General features: G+C 47.8%; 1 protein-coding gene across 2 annotated transcripts in view; it reads right to left on the minus strand.

Moving 5' to 3' along the window:
• ACSL6 (acyl-CoA synthetase long chain family member 6) overlaps window positions 1-17,116 on the minus strand; it is a 38,831-nt gene that overhangs the window by 11,685 nt on the left and 10,030 nt on the right. Inside the window, exons 2-12 of one of the 2 annotated variants that reach the window (XM_008495468.2) lie at window positions 15,486-15,706; window positions 14,567-14,681; window positions 13,258-13,322; window positions 12,741-12,842; window positions 12,497-12,596; window positions 11,894-12,072; window positions 11,377-11,409; window positions 10,426-10,477; window positions 6,357-6,430; window positions 3,311-3,388; window positions 873-1,007 (exon numbers count right to left, since the gene is read on the minus strand). In XM_008495468.2, coding sequence (XP_008493690.1) covers window positions 873-1,007; window positions 3,311-3,388; window positions 6,357-6,430; window positions 10,426-10,477; window positions 11,377-11,409; window positions 11,894-12,072; window positions 12,497-12,596; window positions 12,741-12,842; window positions 13,258-13,322; window positions 14,567-14,681; window positions 15,486-15,680 — 1,128 coding nt within the window. In that variant the 5' untranslated portion in view covers window positions 15,681-15,706. Of the gene's footprint in view, window positions 1-872; window positions 1,008-3,310; window positions 3,389-3,441; window positions 3,520-6,356; window positions 6,431-10,425; window positions 10,478-11,376; window positions 11,410-11,893; window positions 12,073-12,496; window positions 12,597-12,740; window positions 12,843-13,257; window positions 13,323-14,566; window positions 14,682-15,485; window positions 15,707-17,116 lie in introns of both variants that reach the window. The other variant, XM_008495467.2, reaches the window with a different exon arrangement.

The following is a 17,116-nucleotide window of genomic DNA, read 5'->3' on the forward strand; positions in this document are numbered from 1 at the left end:
AAAAAAAAGGATGGTCATGTAGGCTTTGACTGTATTTAGACTGGTATTTCCATATGATTTCCATGCTAGGGTTCATGCAATCTGAGCAACCAGGAGTGAACAAGGTGAATAGCAGAGCAGGCAGCAGTGCTGGGGTGATAGGGGCTGCGTTTGCCTAAGCTCCATCTCTATAAACAAAATGTAACCTCCAGTGCCCATCCCTCTAATGAGGCACCAAAACCCCTGATGCAATAGTCTTGACCTTGGGGAAAAATTACATCAGTTGCTTGGGCTTAAGCCTTTAGAGGATAAAGTCTTCTGAGGAATAAATATTCCCAGCTGGTCAAACAGATTTAACGTGATGACCAGACATGTCTGTCTGAAATACCTTTTGAGACCATCTCTTAGGTTTAGAGATTTCCACATCACAAAGCCAACCTCACATTTGCACTGCTCAAATCCTCACAGTCTTTTTGCAGTTCCTGATTTTCAGCTCTCATTGCCACCAGAAAGAGAACTTCAAGGTCCAAGACTGATCAACGGGCACACACACACAAGAAGTTGGAGCTAGTACATCCAGAGGTGTTTCTGAGATGAAAAAAAACTTTTGGAAAGGTCCCTGGTCACCTCAGGGAGAGCAGGGGGAGGCTAATACAGAGGGATTTCATATTAAAATGGAAGAGCTTTGTCTGCACTGTGTCAACCAACACAAACAGCAGGCACAGCTTGGAGCAGCTGCAGGAGTTACACGGGGTAAGAATGTGCAAAAATGGTCCAAGCAGCTCAGGAAATCCCTTGTAACTGAAGGAATTCTTTCAGGTAAGCACTAGAAACCTCACATAATAATAATACATAAACCTCGTGACTATGAGGAGAAAAAAAATGGAACTCACCTTGTCATACATCCTGTTGAGCAGCCGTGGCACGACGGGGAAGATGGTTGGGCGCAAGGCTTTCATGTCGTCAGAGAGGAGACGAATATCTCCTTGGAAGAAGCCAATCCGCCCTCCGTGGCAGTACACAACAGACTGGGGAGGAGAAAAAAGAGCCCATGGAACCTCCTTGCTTTGAATTCCCACGGCAGAGCATCCCTCCCAGCTGCAAAAGTGCCCTTCCCGAAATCCTCCTCTCAGCAAGGCAAAACCGGGGCTTCAGAAGCGTCTCGAAACATAATGGTCAATTTTGCACTGAATGGGAACCCATGGAGAGTTCTGGGCACTTTTGTTTGGTTTTTTTTTTTCAGTACAGGCCATTCAGCAATTGGTGGCAATTCAGCAGCCACCAAATTTGGTTCTGGAAGAAGGAAGAATCAAAGCTTTTAGAAGGGATTTCCCTTCGTTCCCTGCGGACGGGGATGGAGAAGTCCAAAGTTGTGGTCAGATTCTGGATCTGAACTTCTCCTCTGAAGCCCAGACCTACCCTAGCAGCACGAGGACCTATTGTCAATAAAAGAAATACATATTAAGAAAAAACATACTGAGAGGCAGCTGATTTTTAGATGTTAATACTTTAGTTTTGTTTAAACACAAGAAGAGAGACTACGTTAGCAAGACGGTGCCTGATCCTGTATCCCAGAAACAGAAGCCCACTCCATCAAAGGTGTTTGACTTGTTCAGAAAGCACAGATCCAGAAGGTTTTGGACTTGGAATTGAATCAGGTGGGACCAGAGCTGGATGGGGGGGATCAGGCAGAGCAGGCTGCCTGCCACCAGCCCCAAGAAGCAGCAGCTCTGGGAGCCAGGAACCCACAAAGTCAATAAAAAAATCCCTTAAAAGATACCCAAGTTGTGGGGTTTTTTTTTTGCCACTCCAAAAATCTGCAGTCCTGAAGTGCTCCTGCTGCTCTGCCAGCCCCTTAGAGACTGTCTGCAGTGTGTGAAAGCAGAGGAATTTGATATGGATTTATGATATGTGGGTTTAACAAACACCACACTGCCAAATCTGTGCTTTATGCTGCCCATGCATTAAAAAAAAAATGGGAATATGTAATCCGTGTGCTCACTGGGAATTATTAACAACCACTAGAGTTTGGGGGAATTACAAATATAGAAATAGAAATTTTTAGCTTTGAAGAATGTGTTTCAAGTTCCAGGAGCTAATAATGGTGGCTAAAATGAGGGCAGCTGACACAGTGCTTGCTCTTTAGATTGCTTTTGAAAATGACTTCTTACCCATTCTGAAAAAATCCTTGTATTTTATGAGCTTTTTCAGCAGGGAGGAGAAATCTGAACATCTTTTGGAGGCTCACCCCTTTCAATACAGCAACATCCTGTGGGATCAGGGTCTTTTAAGTGTTTCTTTTTCCCCCCCCTCATCAGATGACTTCTTAATAATTACACTGTTTGCTGGCAAAGCAGTTTGCCTGAATGGAGGTGGCAAACTGCCCAAATTGCCTTTTAAAATACAATTACACATGAAAATCAGCTGGGCTGGGACTCTCTGAATCTTTCACTGACTTTTATTTCCAATTTGCAAGTGTATTTAACAGGGCAGAATATATTATTCCTGGCAGAGATGTTACTGAGAAGTGGGAGGCTTATATTTGGATGCTTGTCTGACTCAAAAAAAAAAAAAATATATATTTTCAGCAACTGAATCCAGAGTCAATCTTCACATCTTTAGTTCTAGTTTTAAGACTGTGGCATCTCAGATGCAATCAGCTCCTCTGACTTGCCTAACACACTGACTGCAGCCCAAATTATCAGCTGGCTTTTCAGAAAAGAGCTGTGAAAAGACAGTTCTGTGGGCTGGCAGGAGTTAGCACTTCTAGTTGTCATTTCCAGGGGACAATGGCTTCCAGTTAATGCCACCAAAAGCTGCCCTGGCAGGAGCATCCCAGGTGTCACACCACCATTCTCACTCTCCTCTTATTTTCAGCATCCCCAAGTTTTATTTGCAGAATTGGGTTATTTAGGGGGAAAAAAAAAAAGGATTTGAGCTGATGTAGAAAATGGCACTAAGTTATTTTTACTCTCATGATAACTGAGATCCTAGAGTGCTTTGCCCCCAAAATTGTGCAGGTAGAAGCTTGTGCTGGTTAAGGAAGGGCTGGTTTCCAACCTTGGAGCCACCAGCATCAGCTGAAGAGCTTGGGAAACTCTCCTGGACTCACAGCCATGTCACCAAGACCAGCAGCCATGTCCTGGTGTTACACACGTGGCACTTCTGGAGTACAAGCTTTTTTTTTGGTTGGGTTTTTTGTGGTTTTTTTTTATTTTTAGTGCTACAAGATACCACTGGTTATTTAGTATTTTATTTTTTTTATATAAATCTCGGGGCGGGGCGTGGAAAAAAAAACAGAGACGGTTTTCCACTGACACCAAGACCTTACCTGTACCATTCTCTCAAACATGTGTGCTAAAGGCAAATAGGAAATGTGTACATCCTCACAAGTAGGAGACCACTGACTCTGGAAGAAAAAAGAAGGAGCCCCACGAGGCCTCATCAGTTCAGGTTTCTTACCTGGATAACTCTTTCAAACATGTGAGCCAGAGGCAGGAAGGAGATGAGCACATCGTCCTGTCTCGGAAAGATCACTTTCTGCAGGTGAAGGGCATGGGAGACAGAAAGGAAAGAAACACTGACAGGAAGACAACAAGAAAGTCATAAAACAATAAAAGAAGAAAAAATGGCACCAGAGGAGCAAAAGGGGAAAAAAAAAGACTCTTGAGAGAGGAAGGGAGCGGCGGACGAGGTCAAAGCGTTAAAGCCACAGCGCCAAGGAAGCCGGGTTAGGAGGAGGAGGAGTAAAGAGCACGGAGATGGACACAGAGGAGGACAACAGGGAGGTCCTCTCCAGGCCAGGGAGGTCCTCTCCAGGGCAGGAGGCACATTGTAGCCACACACGCTGGGAAGGGAGGCTCAGCCCCACAGAGAAGCCCAGGTTTGCATTTGCATCCTTCTCCCACCGCCAGGAGCCGAGAGCTCCCGGGGATTTGCTCTCAGACCCCCAGGATCCTGGGGCAAACCTGCAAACCTCCTGGGAGCCAGCAGAGCTCTGCAGGCACAGCATTTTTCCACGTTGCTCAGAGTGTTACTAGAGTGAAAGCTAGAGATTTTTATTTTATTTTTTTCCTTGGGTTAATTGCTGATTGGAATCAGAATAACGCTGGGGAAAATTAATGATTTCTTTTGCTTTCGGCTGCAAAACATTAATTCCTCCTGTTAGTGTCTGTCATCGTTTTAAGTGATTAAAATGGGATTTCAAGGGCATTTCCCACTGCCCCACAGACAGGTGCAGCGGGGGAAAAGAAGGCTGGATGAATTATGCCAAAAATAAAAGTGACCCAAGTCTTCGGTTTGCCAAGGTTTTCATTCTGTCTCGCAGGCTGGGATAAACAAAAGCCCCAAGAACCTTTCCTGACCCATTCCCAGAGGGAATGTGGCCTTTCTGCCTGCATTTCAAAGGGTAAGGCTTGCCATAAAATTATGGATTAGGAAAACGGAAAGCTCGATTGCTCAATCCCTTGCACCAAGGGCAGTGGTTAGTGGCAAACGGGCAGGAAAATCCATTAGCTCACAGTTTATACCCACTGTGCATCTCCACTGCTGTGACAGAATGGATATTCCGTGACCTGAGACATGGTGGTGGATGGAAGCACAGGAATTTCTTCCTCAGGGAGTATTTGCTGGAGTTAACTCCAGCCAAGCCAGATTTGGGTCTGCCCTCCCAACCATCACCTGGTGAAGTCAAACAGGATTGACCACAGGGGTGTTTTCAACATCCCATTTCATATTAATTTAGGTGTCAGCCTGAATTAAGCTATTGGGGTCAGCAGAGCTATTTATATAGGATTTCAGATTGGCTTCATTTTCTGCAAGCACAGCAATATCAAACTAACATCACTAGTTCTGTGCTTGCCCTGCTCGGAGTCCCCAGACAAGAAGTGATTTGGTTTTCAGTTGGACCAAAGTACTGACATGGAAGAGTATCACACACCTGGCACAGCTGCCCAGTTAAAAGTAAAAATGAAAACAGCTCCTTGGGGTTTGAGAACAACCTTACAATTAAGCTCTAGGTTCACTTAAAAGAAAAGAAAAAGTTCCATTGACAAAAACCATTGAACTAAGCAAACCCAGCACACCAGGATGTGAGCAGGACTCCCTAGCTTTAGGTATTTTTATCTTGCTCGCTGCCACTACTTTAAATTACTTTGCACTTCACTAATTTTCATTGCCCTAGACCTGTGGATCAGCTGCAGGCATTCACAAGCCTGCCAAAAATACTCTGCTGACTGAAGCCATTAAATTCACAGCCCCTCGCACCAGGCGTACGTCTCAATCCGATACCTTCAAGATTAACCTAAAGGTCCCATTGCCTGCAGCAAGCACTAAATCTCTTTCTGCAGGCCAGTCCTGGCAGATGCCACGTTCTCCCAGCTCCCTCTCAACTGGTTCTCTTCCAAAATAAACATTCCTGCCCTCGGAGACTCAGACATCTCTACGCAGCAGCTTCCAGGGAGCATCTCGCTGTCCCCAAGACCCGGCAGAAAATCAGGGCTGCTGCTGCCCTGGCATCTCACACTGCAAACCACTGGAACCACAAACCTGCTCATGCTGGAGCACCTGAGGTCAGGAGGCTTCCTCACATCACCCATCCAAGGGTCTTTTACAACAGCAGCCTGGAAGTCTCAGAAAGTTCCAGGATTAAGATAACGAGACTTGCAGCACGTTCAGCACCAACGAGCAGGGCAGCAAAGGGGTGTAAGGCAACAAAAATGCATCCCCTTGCTTTATCCTATCACAGAACATTCTATGCTTTCTGTTTGCTACCAAACAAAAAGATTCTTTGTGTCAGTTAGGTGGAAGCTGGATAAAATCCTGGCTATGTCGCCTTAAGCAATTCCGCTTCTGAGGTTGGTTTCTAAACACAAGTTCACACATAAAATAAAACACATTACACAGGTAACTGGCCAGTGCTCTGCTTTTTAAAAAAAATAAAGCATATCTCAGCTTCTATTTTATGTAATGTCAAGGAAATTAACTGTATTGATTTTGGACAAATGTATGCATTCACCAATTTACAGACTACATGCAGAGAGCAGTCAGATATTCTGAGGACACTGGGTTGGGCATCCCTGGAAGAGGCCCCTGATCTCTTTTTGTTTGCTCTCCTGATTCTTTGGAAGGAGTGAATGGATTTCCAGGAGCCACCACTGCTCCTCAGAAGCACCTTGTGCCTTAGGGAGCCAATGCTGGGAAGGGGATTTAATGGCCTCAAGTGCTGGGAGCTGAGACTTGCTCCCATTTCCATGGGATTTGGCCCTCTGAGTAAGAGAAATGTCTTATCTGCAGGAGCACATTTCCAACTGGTGCAAGGACACAGCTCAACCCCCACACTCTGTGCATGGCAACATTTTTGAAAGCTGGGTATTCACCTCTGTCACTTTCAGAAAGCCTGAGAAATCAGCAACCACGTTCCCATGAGTCAGCATAGCACCTTTGGGGTTTCCTGGAGGGAAAGAGAAGAGAGATTTTACAAGATGAGCAAGTGGGTAATATATTTCTGCCTTCTTAAAAAAAAAAAAGAGAAAAACAAACAGGAAAAAGTTAAAATATTCAGATGTCTTTTTTAATTTGAAACTTCTTTTCGAAGTGATTTCTGCACAGAAATGCACCAACACCACTTCTTGCAATCCTCAAAAATTAATTAAAGAGATACTGTGCACTGGATAACCTGAGCAACACAGAAAATGGGTAATACAGGGTAAAAATTAGGCTACAAGTAGAGTTGATGAGATTGCAATGAAGGGAAGTCATTAATACAGTCAGCAGCAGGGCAGAGGTGTCCTGGTGACACCACCATATCACCCAGCCCTGGGCAACCCCACACTATTGCTATTTGCCTTTTCACCCTCTTTTCCAAGCTGAGAAGCCCCCTCCAGACTGTGATACAATTTTTGGACTTGTATCTGTCCATCCACCAAAATTTGGGATTTCAGACCCAGCCCAGCCCAAAATTTCATCCCCTCCAAAGAACCCACAGGACTCTGCCTGTCCTCCTGTCACAAACCCTTTCCATCACCCTCCAAGGGTTTAATCCCCCAAAAAAGGTGAAGCTCAGCTCAAATAAATATTACACACAGCCAGCCTCTCTCCCCAGCCTGTTTTTAAGGAGATTGCTGGAATTCCATCACACCACTGCAGCACAGCCCATCACCCTGTCTGGAAGCAGTTTGGGGGAGCTTTACCCACAGGGATGTCCCCCCAGGAGCTTTGTGATGCTGTTCCAGCTCAGGATAGATGCAACAGCCTCACAAAAATCAGAAAGCAGCCAGAAACTCACTCCAGGAGCCACAGTGCCAAGCCCTGCACCAGGCAGGTTTCACCAACATTGCTTCCTACCCAGCCCCTCAAATACTGAAATCAAAGGCCAAAAAAAAAAAAAAGCAGGAGTTATTGCACACGTTTATTGCACCAAAGCAGAACATCTGGACTGGATTTTACTCAAAATCCGTGTTTGGTGTTGCAGGTGCCTTGGAGCAATTCCATCCCAAACGTTTGGAGGTGAACTCAGTGCACAGGAGGCTGTCTTGGTCCTCATCCAAAGCTCAGAGATTAAGTTAGGGCTGGAATTTAGGACTGGAACCTTTGAAAACCTCAACTGCTCCTATCCCAACGTGTCCAAAGTTAGGGCTGGAATCTTTGAAAACCTCAACTGCTCCTGTCCCAACGTGTCCTCCAGGCAGGTTTTGTTTTGAGACACTTATTTTCACAGCTGGGTGCAGACATGGATGCAGACCTCCAGAGAACTCCATGAACTCCATAAAAAGATGCCAACACCCCAGATCTTGCTGTTGTGATTTCAGTTGTCTCCAGTCCAAGCTGCATGCTCAGCCCCTGGAGTTCCTGCACAAGTTCCTCCATGTCAGCAGGTGACAAACCAGTGGAGAGGACATGGTGCTCCCTACTGGTTTGGAAATAAAAAACCTGCATCCTCCCTCTATACCAACAGCAGATCTGCCTCCTCCACCTTGACACAGCTCTTCAGATGTTTTCTTGGATGATTTCTCAGGTGCTTTGAGATCTCAAGACTCACTTAACTCCAGTGCCAGGCTTACTGCAAATTCCTCTGGCTCCAACCACCCCAACAAGCTGGCAGCAGCAGGACCAGCTCAGCTCCTTTGCCCCCCAGCATCTCAGAGAGGCTGAGGTGGTACCAGTGCCAAAGCAGAGCAGCAACATTAGAGCCAGGATAGCCTTCCAGAAGAAATCATGCTGCTGTGGGGAAGCCACAGGGGATTCCTGTAAAATCAAACCTTCTTTAGTTCTTCTGTTCCAAGAGCTAACCCAGCAGAAGGGGTGCCTGTTGCTACCAGCCCTTTCCCAGAATCAGCACTCTGGGAGACAAAAGGTTGGCAGTGCCACTGCTTTCCTCCTCAAACAACCAATGCCAGATCTCCTCTGAAGTCTGAAACTCTTCCTAAACCCAAATCTTGTGAGTGTGCTGTCCAATCCTGGTTGTGGAGCTCTGGCTGAGCTCCCACAGCTCCCATCATCTGCCTCCCTTCACCAGTAGAGGCCAAATGAAGGGTGTTTGGGATTGGGCTGAGCCTTAGACAAGCCCAGGTACCCATTAATGGTTTCTCCTCATCTTGGTGCCAAGCTGCTCTGACACTTCTCATAAGCAACAACAACAAAAAAACCCTTTTCCATGTTGCCCAATGGATCTTCCAAGTATCAGCTCCAGCAGTAGCTTGGGGGGGGTGATCTGTCAGCATTTTGGGGTGTAGGTTCTTCCCTCTTCATCCCCCAGAGCCTCCAGCAGTCAGGGATGTGCACTGTCAGGCTGCCAGGAACCACTGGGAAGCAATTCTGGGGGGAAATCCTTGGGGAAATGACAATTTGCTTCTCTGGAGTAGCCAGCATGACAAACTGCATCCTGACAGTTTGGGGACACCCGTGTGCCCTTGGCCCTTTTATGAGTGCTGATGGTTCCTTGCTACAACACTGAAAGTCTCTGCCTTCAGCCTGGGGAGGAATCTGGACATTGGATCCTAGGAAAGAAAAGAAAATGTTAAAGTCTGCTTTGCTTCTGGGTTGTGGCTTTTCTTTAACAGCTAAAACAGTTTCCAATCCTACAGTTTTCAGGTTACAAACCCTATAGTGAGGATTGGTTTCACACACTACAAAAATCTTCAGAGCTCTTCAAGACTGAAAAAGCCCTTGCAAACATTTCCACTGGAAGAGAATTCTAAACCTGATCATTAAAAAAAAATATCCTGAGGTGGGTTGTACAAAAAGCAAAACCTTTAGTAACAAAACATAATGTGGAAAATGGGCCCAAATTTAGCTTGCAGGTGATCTGCAGAATTTGCAGTCTTGGGTTTGGGTGGGAGAAAGCAAAAGAGCTCCCTGGTTTTCCTATTTCTGTGACTTCAGGCATGCTCCTAAGACAAGCACAAGCATAACATCAGAAACTGGCCTGTGGTGGCATTTCCAGGTAAAAAAAAACAAACAAAAAAAGAAAATACAAAAAGCTCTATTCCTCTATTTGGAAATTAAAAAATATCAACACAAATGTGACTTGAAAAAAAAAAATAATGTGCTCCAGGCTGTGACCTCCATGGCCTGCACTGGGCTTCACCTTTTCCCTTCAGGAATTCCCACTGCTGAGATGGAGCAGAGCCACAGGCTCCTTGCACCATGTGCCTGAGGGAGCTCAGCAGGGCAGAGAGCTCCCAACTAAGAACAAGGATAAAACAACCAAAGCCTTTCAAGAGATTCTGATAAAGCAGTTGCCTACCTGATCTGCAGCACAAGTCTTCTCCAGGAGGTGGAAGAGGAAGGTGTCCTCTTGGTCAGCCTGAGGAGCACCCACAGCTCCTTTTCTGGGTGTCAATCAACATCTTCTGCCTCCTTACACCAGTGGAGGCCAAATGGAAGGTGCTTGGGATAGGACTGAGACAATCCTGAGAGCACTGGGGACCATGGAGGAGCCACCCCAGCAGTTCCTGGAGCATGCTCCTCCCCAGCACATCTGCCCAAACCAAGGAACTGGGCAACACCAAGCAAGCTGGGACACTGCAGAAGACATGGCCATGCTGAGGACACTGGTGGGGCTGAGGATGTGGGGCTTGGGATACAGAGGATGGAAAGCACTGATCTACATTTCTTTTTTTTACATCTGCAGGAGATAAATATCCATCAAGCAACCACATGCTTCATAACTGCAAAGTGGGCAGCAAAAAGGTGGGCAGATTTCCAGACAACTGCAGAAATGGTACTGGCAAAGTGCAGGTCAGAGAATTCAAATGGAAAACAAACACCCCATTATTTTAAATTTGCAGATCTACAGAACTGTAAGTACATAAATATTCTTAAATATAAAAAATTAAACAGAAATTTTGTGGCTGTACCAGCATGCTTGCATGTATTGAGGTGGTATGAATTATTGATTTGATAATCTATTGTAGCATTTCAAGATTAAAATGCCTCTTCTTTTACCTGTAGTGCCACTGGTGAAGCAGACAATTGAGAGATCTTCTGGCCGAGGGGGCTAGAAACACACAAAGAGAACAAGAAAACCCCATCAGTCAGATGCAGAAGGGTCAGTGACAGATTGTTGTCTCTGTATAAACTTCCAGATCAAACCAATTGTATTTCAGCTCTGCCACAAAAAGCTTTCATTCCCCTGAGCAAATATAAAAGACCATCCTAAAACTCTGTTTATCAGGCTGCTTCCAGTGGCTGGAAGCTGTGTTCATCCCTTGTTTAGTTCCAGCTCTGCTAAGGACATGCTTGAGCACAAGGAGATTTTGGTGGGATTTTTGTGCCTGACAGTTAGGAGTTTTTAAAGACACCATGTAGACCTGTGGGTGCATGGGGAAACTTGACATTATTTCCTGGTTTTCAGATCAATTCTGGGAATGTGTGGTTATCCACAGGAGGGGACACCTTCCCCAGGCTGTTGATTGCCCCCATTCCCAGCAGCCTCTCTATTCTCAGTCAAGCTGCATGTGTGTGCTATTTTGGGTCACTAATGTATAAATCTGAAGAATCAGAAGCTCCTTTTGGAAGTTTTGCACGAGTATGAGCAGCCAGTGAAAAATATCAGTGCCTTTTTCCAAAAACTGTCCCGGAGAAATACTGCCAAGCAGTGTTCCTGAACTACAGCAACCCCCCCTGGGAAGCCAAGGGTGCAAACACAACCCTCCCCCTTGCCACCTGGGTAAGGCAGTGGAATTAATGTGGCTTAATGGGACTTAATTACCATCCCATTCATATATTCAGCAAGGATGAACTATCTTAGTGCAGGAAGAAAAAACTGCACATCTCCAGTGGAAGGTCTGGAGTCCCTGGGCTCCTCCACTGCCCCCAGCAAACCTTCCCTCCCTTGTCAGTGAAACAAGTAGAAGAAAGTCAGCTGGAACTGAAGATGGGAAAAGCAAAACTCACCACAGGCACGTGGCGACTCTCACGGCCACACTCCTGGAAGAGAAGAAAGCAAAGACAGCAAAAAAAGATTATTCCCACTTTAAATCCTGTGCTGCAACCCACTTGCTAATGATCTGCTGAAGGCAAGCAGAGAAATTCAGGGCTAACACTTAGGTCTTCTTTTCTATCCCAAGTTTCTTCCATCAACTGGAATGCCATCCGTGGGTTTCAAGCAGTGCTTGGGTTGGCTGAGCTGGATCCAGGCTGTCTCCTACAAGGCTTCCATGTAGGAGGAGAGTGTCTCAAACAGCAACCCCCCTCCCAGGCTTAAATAGCAGCTGGGAGGGAAAGTTTGAAGTGTTGGTTCCCATCACCAGGGAATAACTCAAGAGGCAACTGCACTGAGCAGCAACACCATCAGCCACAAGCTGCTCTTTTGTGCTCTCCAGACACTCAATGCACAAGTCCCTGTATATTTTACTCTCTTTTTTACCAAAACTACAAGGTTCCTTTAGAAGAGAGGAGGGAACAAACTCACCTCCACCTCCTGCATGGTCTGGATGTGAACCCCGCAGCGCTTCCCTCTCTCCATCAGCTCCTTCTCAAAGGGGTCCATCAGGATGATGGAGCTCAGACCTGGTATCTCTCTCCTCTCCACGTGGTCCAGGAGCGTTCTGGCTTTTTCAGGTTTGTCACAAATGACTGTGGAAATGTCAGCTGGAAGAAAAGCAGCAGGAGTTGTTATTTTAATTAGCAAGACTGGCTCGTTGCTAATACGGTATCAGTTCTGATAGTTCAAGCTAACATCAGGAACCCCAGAATCCAGCATACGTTGCTCTTAAAAGCTTACTGCCACTTTAGCCAACCTAAACCAATGCTGAAGATGTAGCTGACATCTACAGCTATTCCTAAAATTGCTCAACCCATGGGCTTAAATAAAATCAAGGAGGCAAAACATGAAGCGAGACAGGAGCGGGTAGAATAACTCCCACAGCTGGAGCAGCCCCATCCACCACTGATCAGGCTCCCCAGAAACCTCTCTACAACACTCAATGAGTAAAAGCACCCATCTTCTGGAAAAGAGAAGAAAATGACCCATTCTAAGCAATAAGCCTGGTTTCTGAGAAGATTTTGGTGTCACCTGTGTTGACGATGTAGCGGATGGCTCCAGGCCCCAAGGTGTCGTAGAGAGGAACAACCACCATGGAGTAGGTGTAGCAAGCCAGCTCAGAAATGATCCACTGCAGGAGGACATCAAAGCATGGATGAGAAGGGGGTTGTGGGAGCTGATTTAACACGCTTGAGAACAAGCTTCAAGCATGCAGCAAGCTCACGAGTCAGGAATATTTATTAACAGAGCATCGGGTTGAGCTTAAAAATCTCACCTCTGGCCGGTTTTGTGCAAAGACCCCAATGAACTGCTTGGTGGATGGCTTGCAGCCCTGCTGAAGCAGCCCTGAACCCAGAGCTTCTGCTCTTTCAGCCACCTGGAATGTGGAGAATCAAAAAACCCAAAAAAACAACACATTTAAAAGAGTGGTAAGCAATCCCAAACTAAGAGAAAACTTGGCTTGTGCAAGGAGGCGCTCAGATGATTGCCCAATTTCTTGTGTTATCACAAGCCAAGGGGAGCTGACTAACAGGTGACCTCTGGTTGGCAACATCCCATGGCTTGAAACATGTTGGTGCCACTGCCAAGAGTGGCCTGATGGGCTTGATCTGGTCCCAGAAAGCCAACACACCAATAATCACCAGGAGGTGCCCAGCCAGAGAACAGAGAGCCCTGGCATGGTACATTGGCAACCTCCTGCTCCAGAATCTGCATGTTGAGGCACCTTAACACCCCCTCTTGTGCCAGGCAGGGTGAGGGGAGTCCGAGAGGGGGGGTCACATCCAGCTCACCTCCTTGTAGGACAACCACTGGTAGGGCTGCTTGGGCTTTCTGAACCCCAGGCAGGGGCCGTTTTCTGGAAGACACAAGCAGAGGTGACAGAGTTACAGGGGAAGTGCCAGGAATCACAGGGTTGGGTTGGGTTGGGTTGGGTTGGTTGGAAAGGCCTTTAAGATCATCAAATCCAACTGGCAACCCAGCACTGAACAGGGCCACAAAGCTGTGACTTTGAGTACAGGCTGAGAGAGTTGGGGTTGTTTAGCCTGGAGATGGTTCCAGGGGGACCTTCAAGCACCTTCCAGTGCCTGAAGGGGCTCCAGGAGAGCTGGGAAGGGACTTTGGACAAGGGCATGGAGTGGTAGGACAACAGGCAATGGCTTTAAACTGGAAGAGGGGAGATTTAGGTGAGACATTAGGAAGAAATTCTTCATTCCTGGAGCTGCTCCAAGAACTTTAATTTCAAGGCGCTTCTCTGCAGGCACAGCGTGAGCGTCGGTGTCTGTCGAGGGCTTTCATCCCAAACACCAACTCCCACAGCTCTCACTGCCTTTTGATTTAAACACTTCAAAGGAAAAAACACTATTTTTGGCACAGCCTCCTCCAGAAGAGGAGGAGGGTGAGACAATACAACAGGAGGAATATTGGAGCAGTGCAGTTCATTTGCTAACTCTACTTACCTGCACAAGAACCATCCCTCCATGCACTTATCATTTATTTACCCCTGTCCCATGGGGTGGAATAGTTGCAGTTCTGCTTTGGTGGCACCAAAAATAACCTGACAGTGAAACTGGTGTGTTCCAACAAGAAGCTGGAAGCAGTGGGGACAGGAATAGTTATGACAAAGCAAGGAAGAGTCATCGTGGCATTTTGGAGTGGGAAATGATGTCTCAAGACAAGCAAGAGCTCTTTGGTGGTACCATCAATCGTGGGGTGAGGGCCACGGAGTGATACACCCCACTCAGCTTCCCTGAGGGCTCTTGGCAGAGCTCCTGGCCCTGCCCTGCTGAGGAGAGAAAAGTAAGATGGGAAGTTGGGGGTGAAAAAGCAGCACCAAGGAGGAACGAGCATCAACGTCTGCAGGGGAGGAGGAACTCTGCTGGGTTCCACAGATCTTTGCCCTGCTTAATGGATTCATCAATGTTCTGGAAGTGGATAACATATGATGAGCTTTGCTGAGGCTGCACAACTCAGGGCACTGAGCTGGCTGCTGGTGGCAGCAAAAAGATCTCGTGGGACCAAGAGGTGCAGAGTCAAACTCAGTGGCATTAAGGGCAAAATAATGCACAGCTACAAATAAAAAGCTCATGATAAATGTCTCACCAGAGATGCTGAATCCCCTCCTGAAGACCTCATACATGGTCCTGGCGTCATCATAGTAGTGTGTCAGCAGCTGTGGGCTGTCCCCAATCACTGACCTCCGTGCCCCAGCCAGGCCCTGCATGACACAAGGTGACATGATGTGACACAAGGTGAGAGGTGGGGAGACCCCAGGCCAGGAAGCAATGCATTCCCAAAATGTTGGAGAAGCCTCTGCAGCCACCACCGTGTTGCTCCCCAACGGGGCAGCAGAAGTGGGACGTCCATCTCTGTGCCCCAAGAACATGGGAGAACCACCTGCCCGGAGAGAAGCACTCAGCCTGGCTCATGGCCACAGGAGATGGTTGATACTTCCCAAAGAGATCTGAGCAGCAATTAAGGACAATAATGTTCTAGAGGGGACATCATAAAAGACTTCAAAAGTCATCATCACACTTTCCGATATTAACTTAAGAAGTGGAAACAATTTTCAGGATATTTCTGCTCTTTAAAACAGAGCAGCATCATTAAACTTTAAAACCTTTTGCAGGCATGACAATGAACAACTCCTCAGCCTCTAAGCAGGGATTTGGGTCTACTTTTTCTTATTAGCTCAAAGTTTGCAGCAGCAAACCCAGTAACGGGCATACACGAAGCACAGGCTGATTTGATCATAACAGCTTTTGCCTTTCAGTGGTCTGGGAGAATTCTCAGTGGTGGATGGCGAAGCAAAGCTCAGACCAACATGCTACTGAAAATCTTAGAGAATTAATTTATGAGCTTTATTCTAGTTTACAGAAGAAGTTGAATTAAGGAACGAAGTGATCCCCGGTGCAGCGCGCTACATGGCAGACGAGGTGGAGGAGCCCTCAAAAGCCAAGAACCCCACCTCCTGACATCCCCTGCTGGGGGGTGAAAAGCCCAGCATGTCCCCAAGCCTCACCTCCACCTCCTCTGACTGCATCTGTAGGTCACAGGGTGGCTTCACAGCCCGGGGCCGGCTGGAGAACCAGTAGGCGATGACGGCGGCGAAGGCACCGATGCCCACCAGCGCGGTGGCCGGGAGGTTCCGGAAAAACTGGCTGAGGTCATCCAGCTCGGGGAGCCGCAGGCTCCGCAGGAGTTCCTGAGCCTGCATCTTCTCCACCAAAGAAACAGCAAACTCTGCAAGAGGCAGAAGGACACGGTCAGGGCAGCCTGGGGCTGTGGTTTGCCTCAGGCAGCCATGGAGAAGGGATGCCCGATGCCAACTCCCTTCGCCTGATGGCTGGGGAAGAGACAGGGAAGAGGAGGATGCATCCTGGTGGGAGCCTGGAACGGGCTGCTCCAAAACACACAGCCCATCCAACCCAGTGTGCCAGGGCTGCTGGTTACACTGGAATCTGGACAACAAATCTCAAAGGGCTCCAGGAAAGCTGGGGAGGGACTTTGAGGATGGAGCGGTGGGACAAGGGGAATGGTTTTAAGCTGAAATGGGGGAGGTTTAGGTTAAATATAAGGAAGAAATTCAATTCTTCACTATGAGGGTGGTGAGACCCTGGCCCAGGTTGCCCAGAGAAGCTGTGGCTGCTCCATCCCTGTTCCAGGACAGGCTGGATGGGGCTCAGAGCAACCTGAGCTGGTGTGAGGTGTCCCGTGGCAGGGGAGTGGGTCTGGATGAGCTTTAAGTTCACTGGAAGTGTCCCAGGACAGGTTGGATGGGGCTCGGAGCAACCTGGGCTGGTGGGAGGTTGTCCCATGGCAGGGCAGGGGGTGGGATTGGATTTTTAAGGTCCTTTCTTGACCCAAGCCAGTCTGGGACTCTCTCTGATCCCTGCCAAGAGTGAGCAGGAGCAGACACAAACACATCTTGTGCAGCTGAAAGCTCCCTGTAGCAGGCAGGATGCTGGGACAAGCCCTGGAATTCAGCTTCCATGGGACCCTGGGGAGCTTCTTCTGCCTTCCCTGGACAGGACAGGGGCTGCATGGTGGCCACAGCCCATGGAGGACACTCCAGCTCCAGCCAGCAGCTCCCTCAGCTCAGGGGGAAGAGGCCAAAGCCGTGTTCTGAACCCCCTCTTTCTGCCTGACCTTACCAGGGTATAAATTATGGGTGGTTCAAGCCGAGGAAAGTTGCATCTCACGGCTTCAAAAATTTCCTGGAAGAACTGGAGGGGGCTGCAGGGTTGGATAAGGGAGCACTGGGGTATCAGGCTGGGCACAGAGGCCACCGCAGGGTCCCCACCCTCACCAGAGGACACGATGGGTGCCTTGGGGTGCTCTGAGGTGGCTCCTTGCTGTTTTTCCCCCTATTTTCTTTCCTGTTATGGCAGAACCACAACAAGGAGAGCAGAGGGTGGGCAGGCCATGGGCACCGGACCCAACCAGCAGCCTGGCCTTTCTCCTCCTCCTCCTCTTACACACCAACAGCTGTGGGAGCTGGGGAAGCTGGGTGCCAGGTGAGGCCGTCCTCAGGGGACTCGTGTTTGGGTGCTGAGCACACAAGGAACATTTTAAATAACCCATGTTTACCCTGCCAGCCTAGCACAGCCTCCCCACCACAGAGGAGCCTCTGGTAGCTGCCAGCCCCGCCAA

Source organism: Calypte anna, chromosome 13 (assembly GCF_003957555.1).
Source record: "Calypte anna isolate BGI_N300 chromosome 13, bCalAnn1_v1.p, whole genome shotgun sequence".
In the NCBI taxonomy this organism is placed as follows: domain Eukaryota; kingdom Metazoa; phylum Chordata; class Aves; order Apodiformes; family Trochilidae; genus Calypte; species Calypte anna.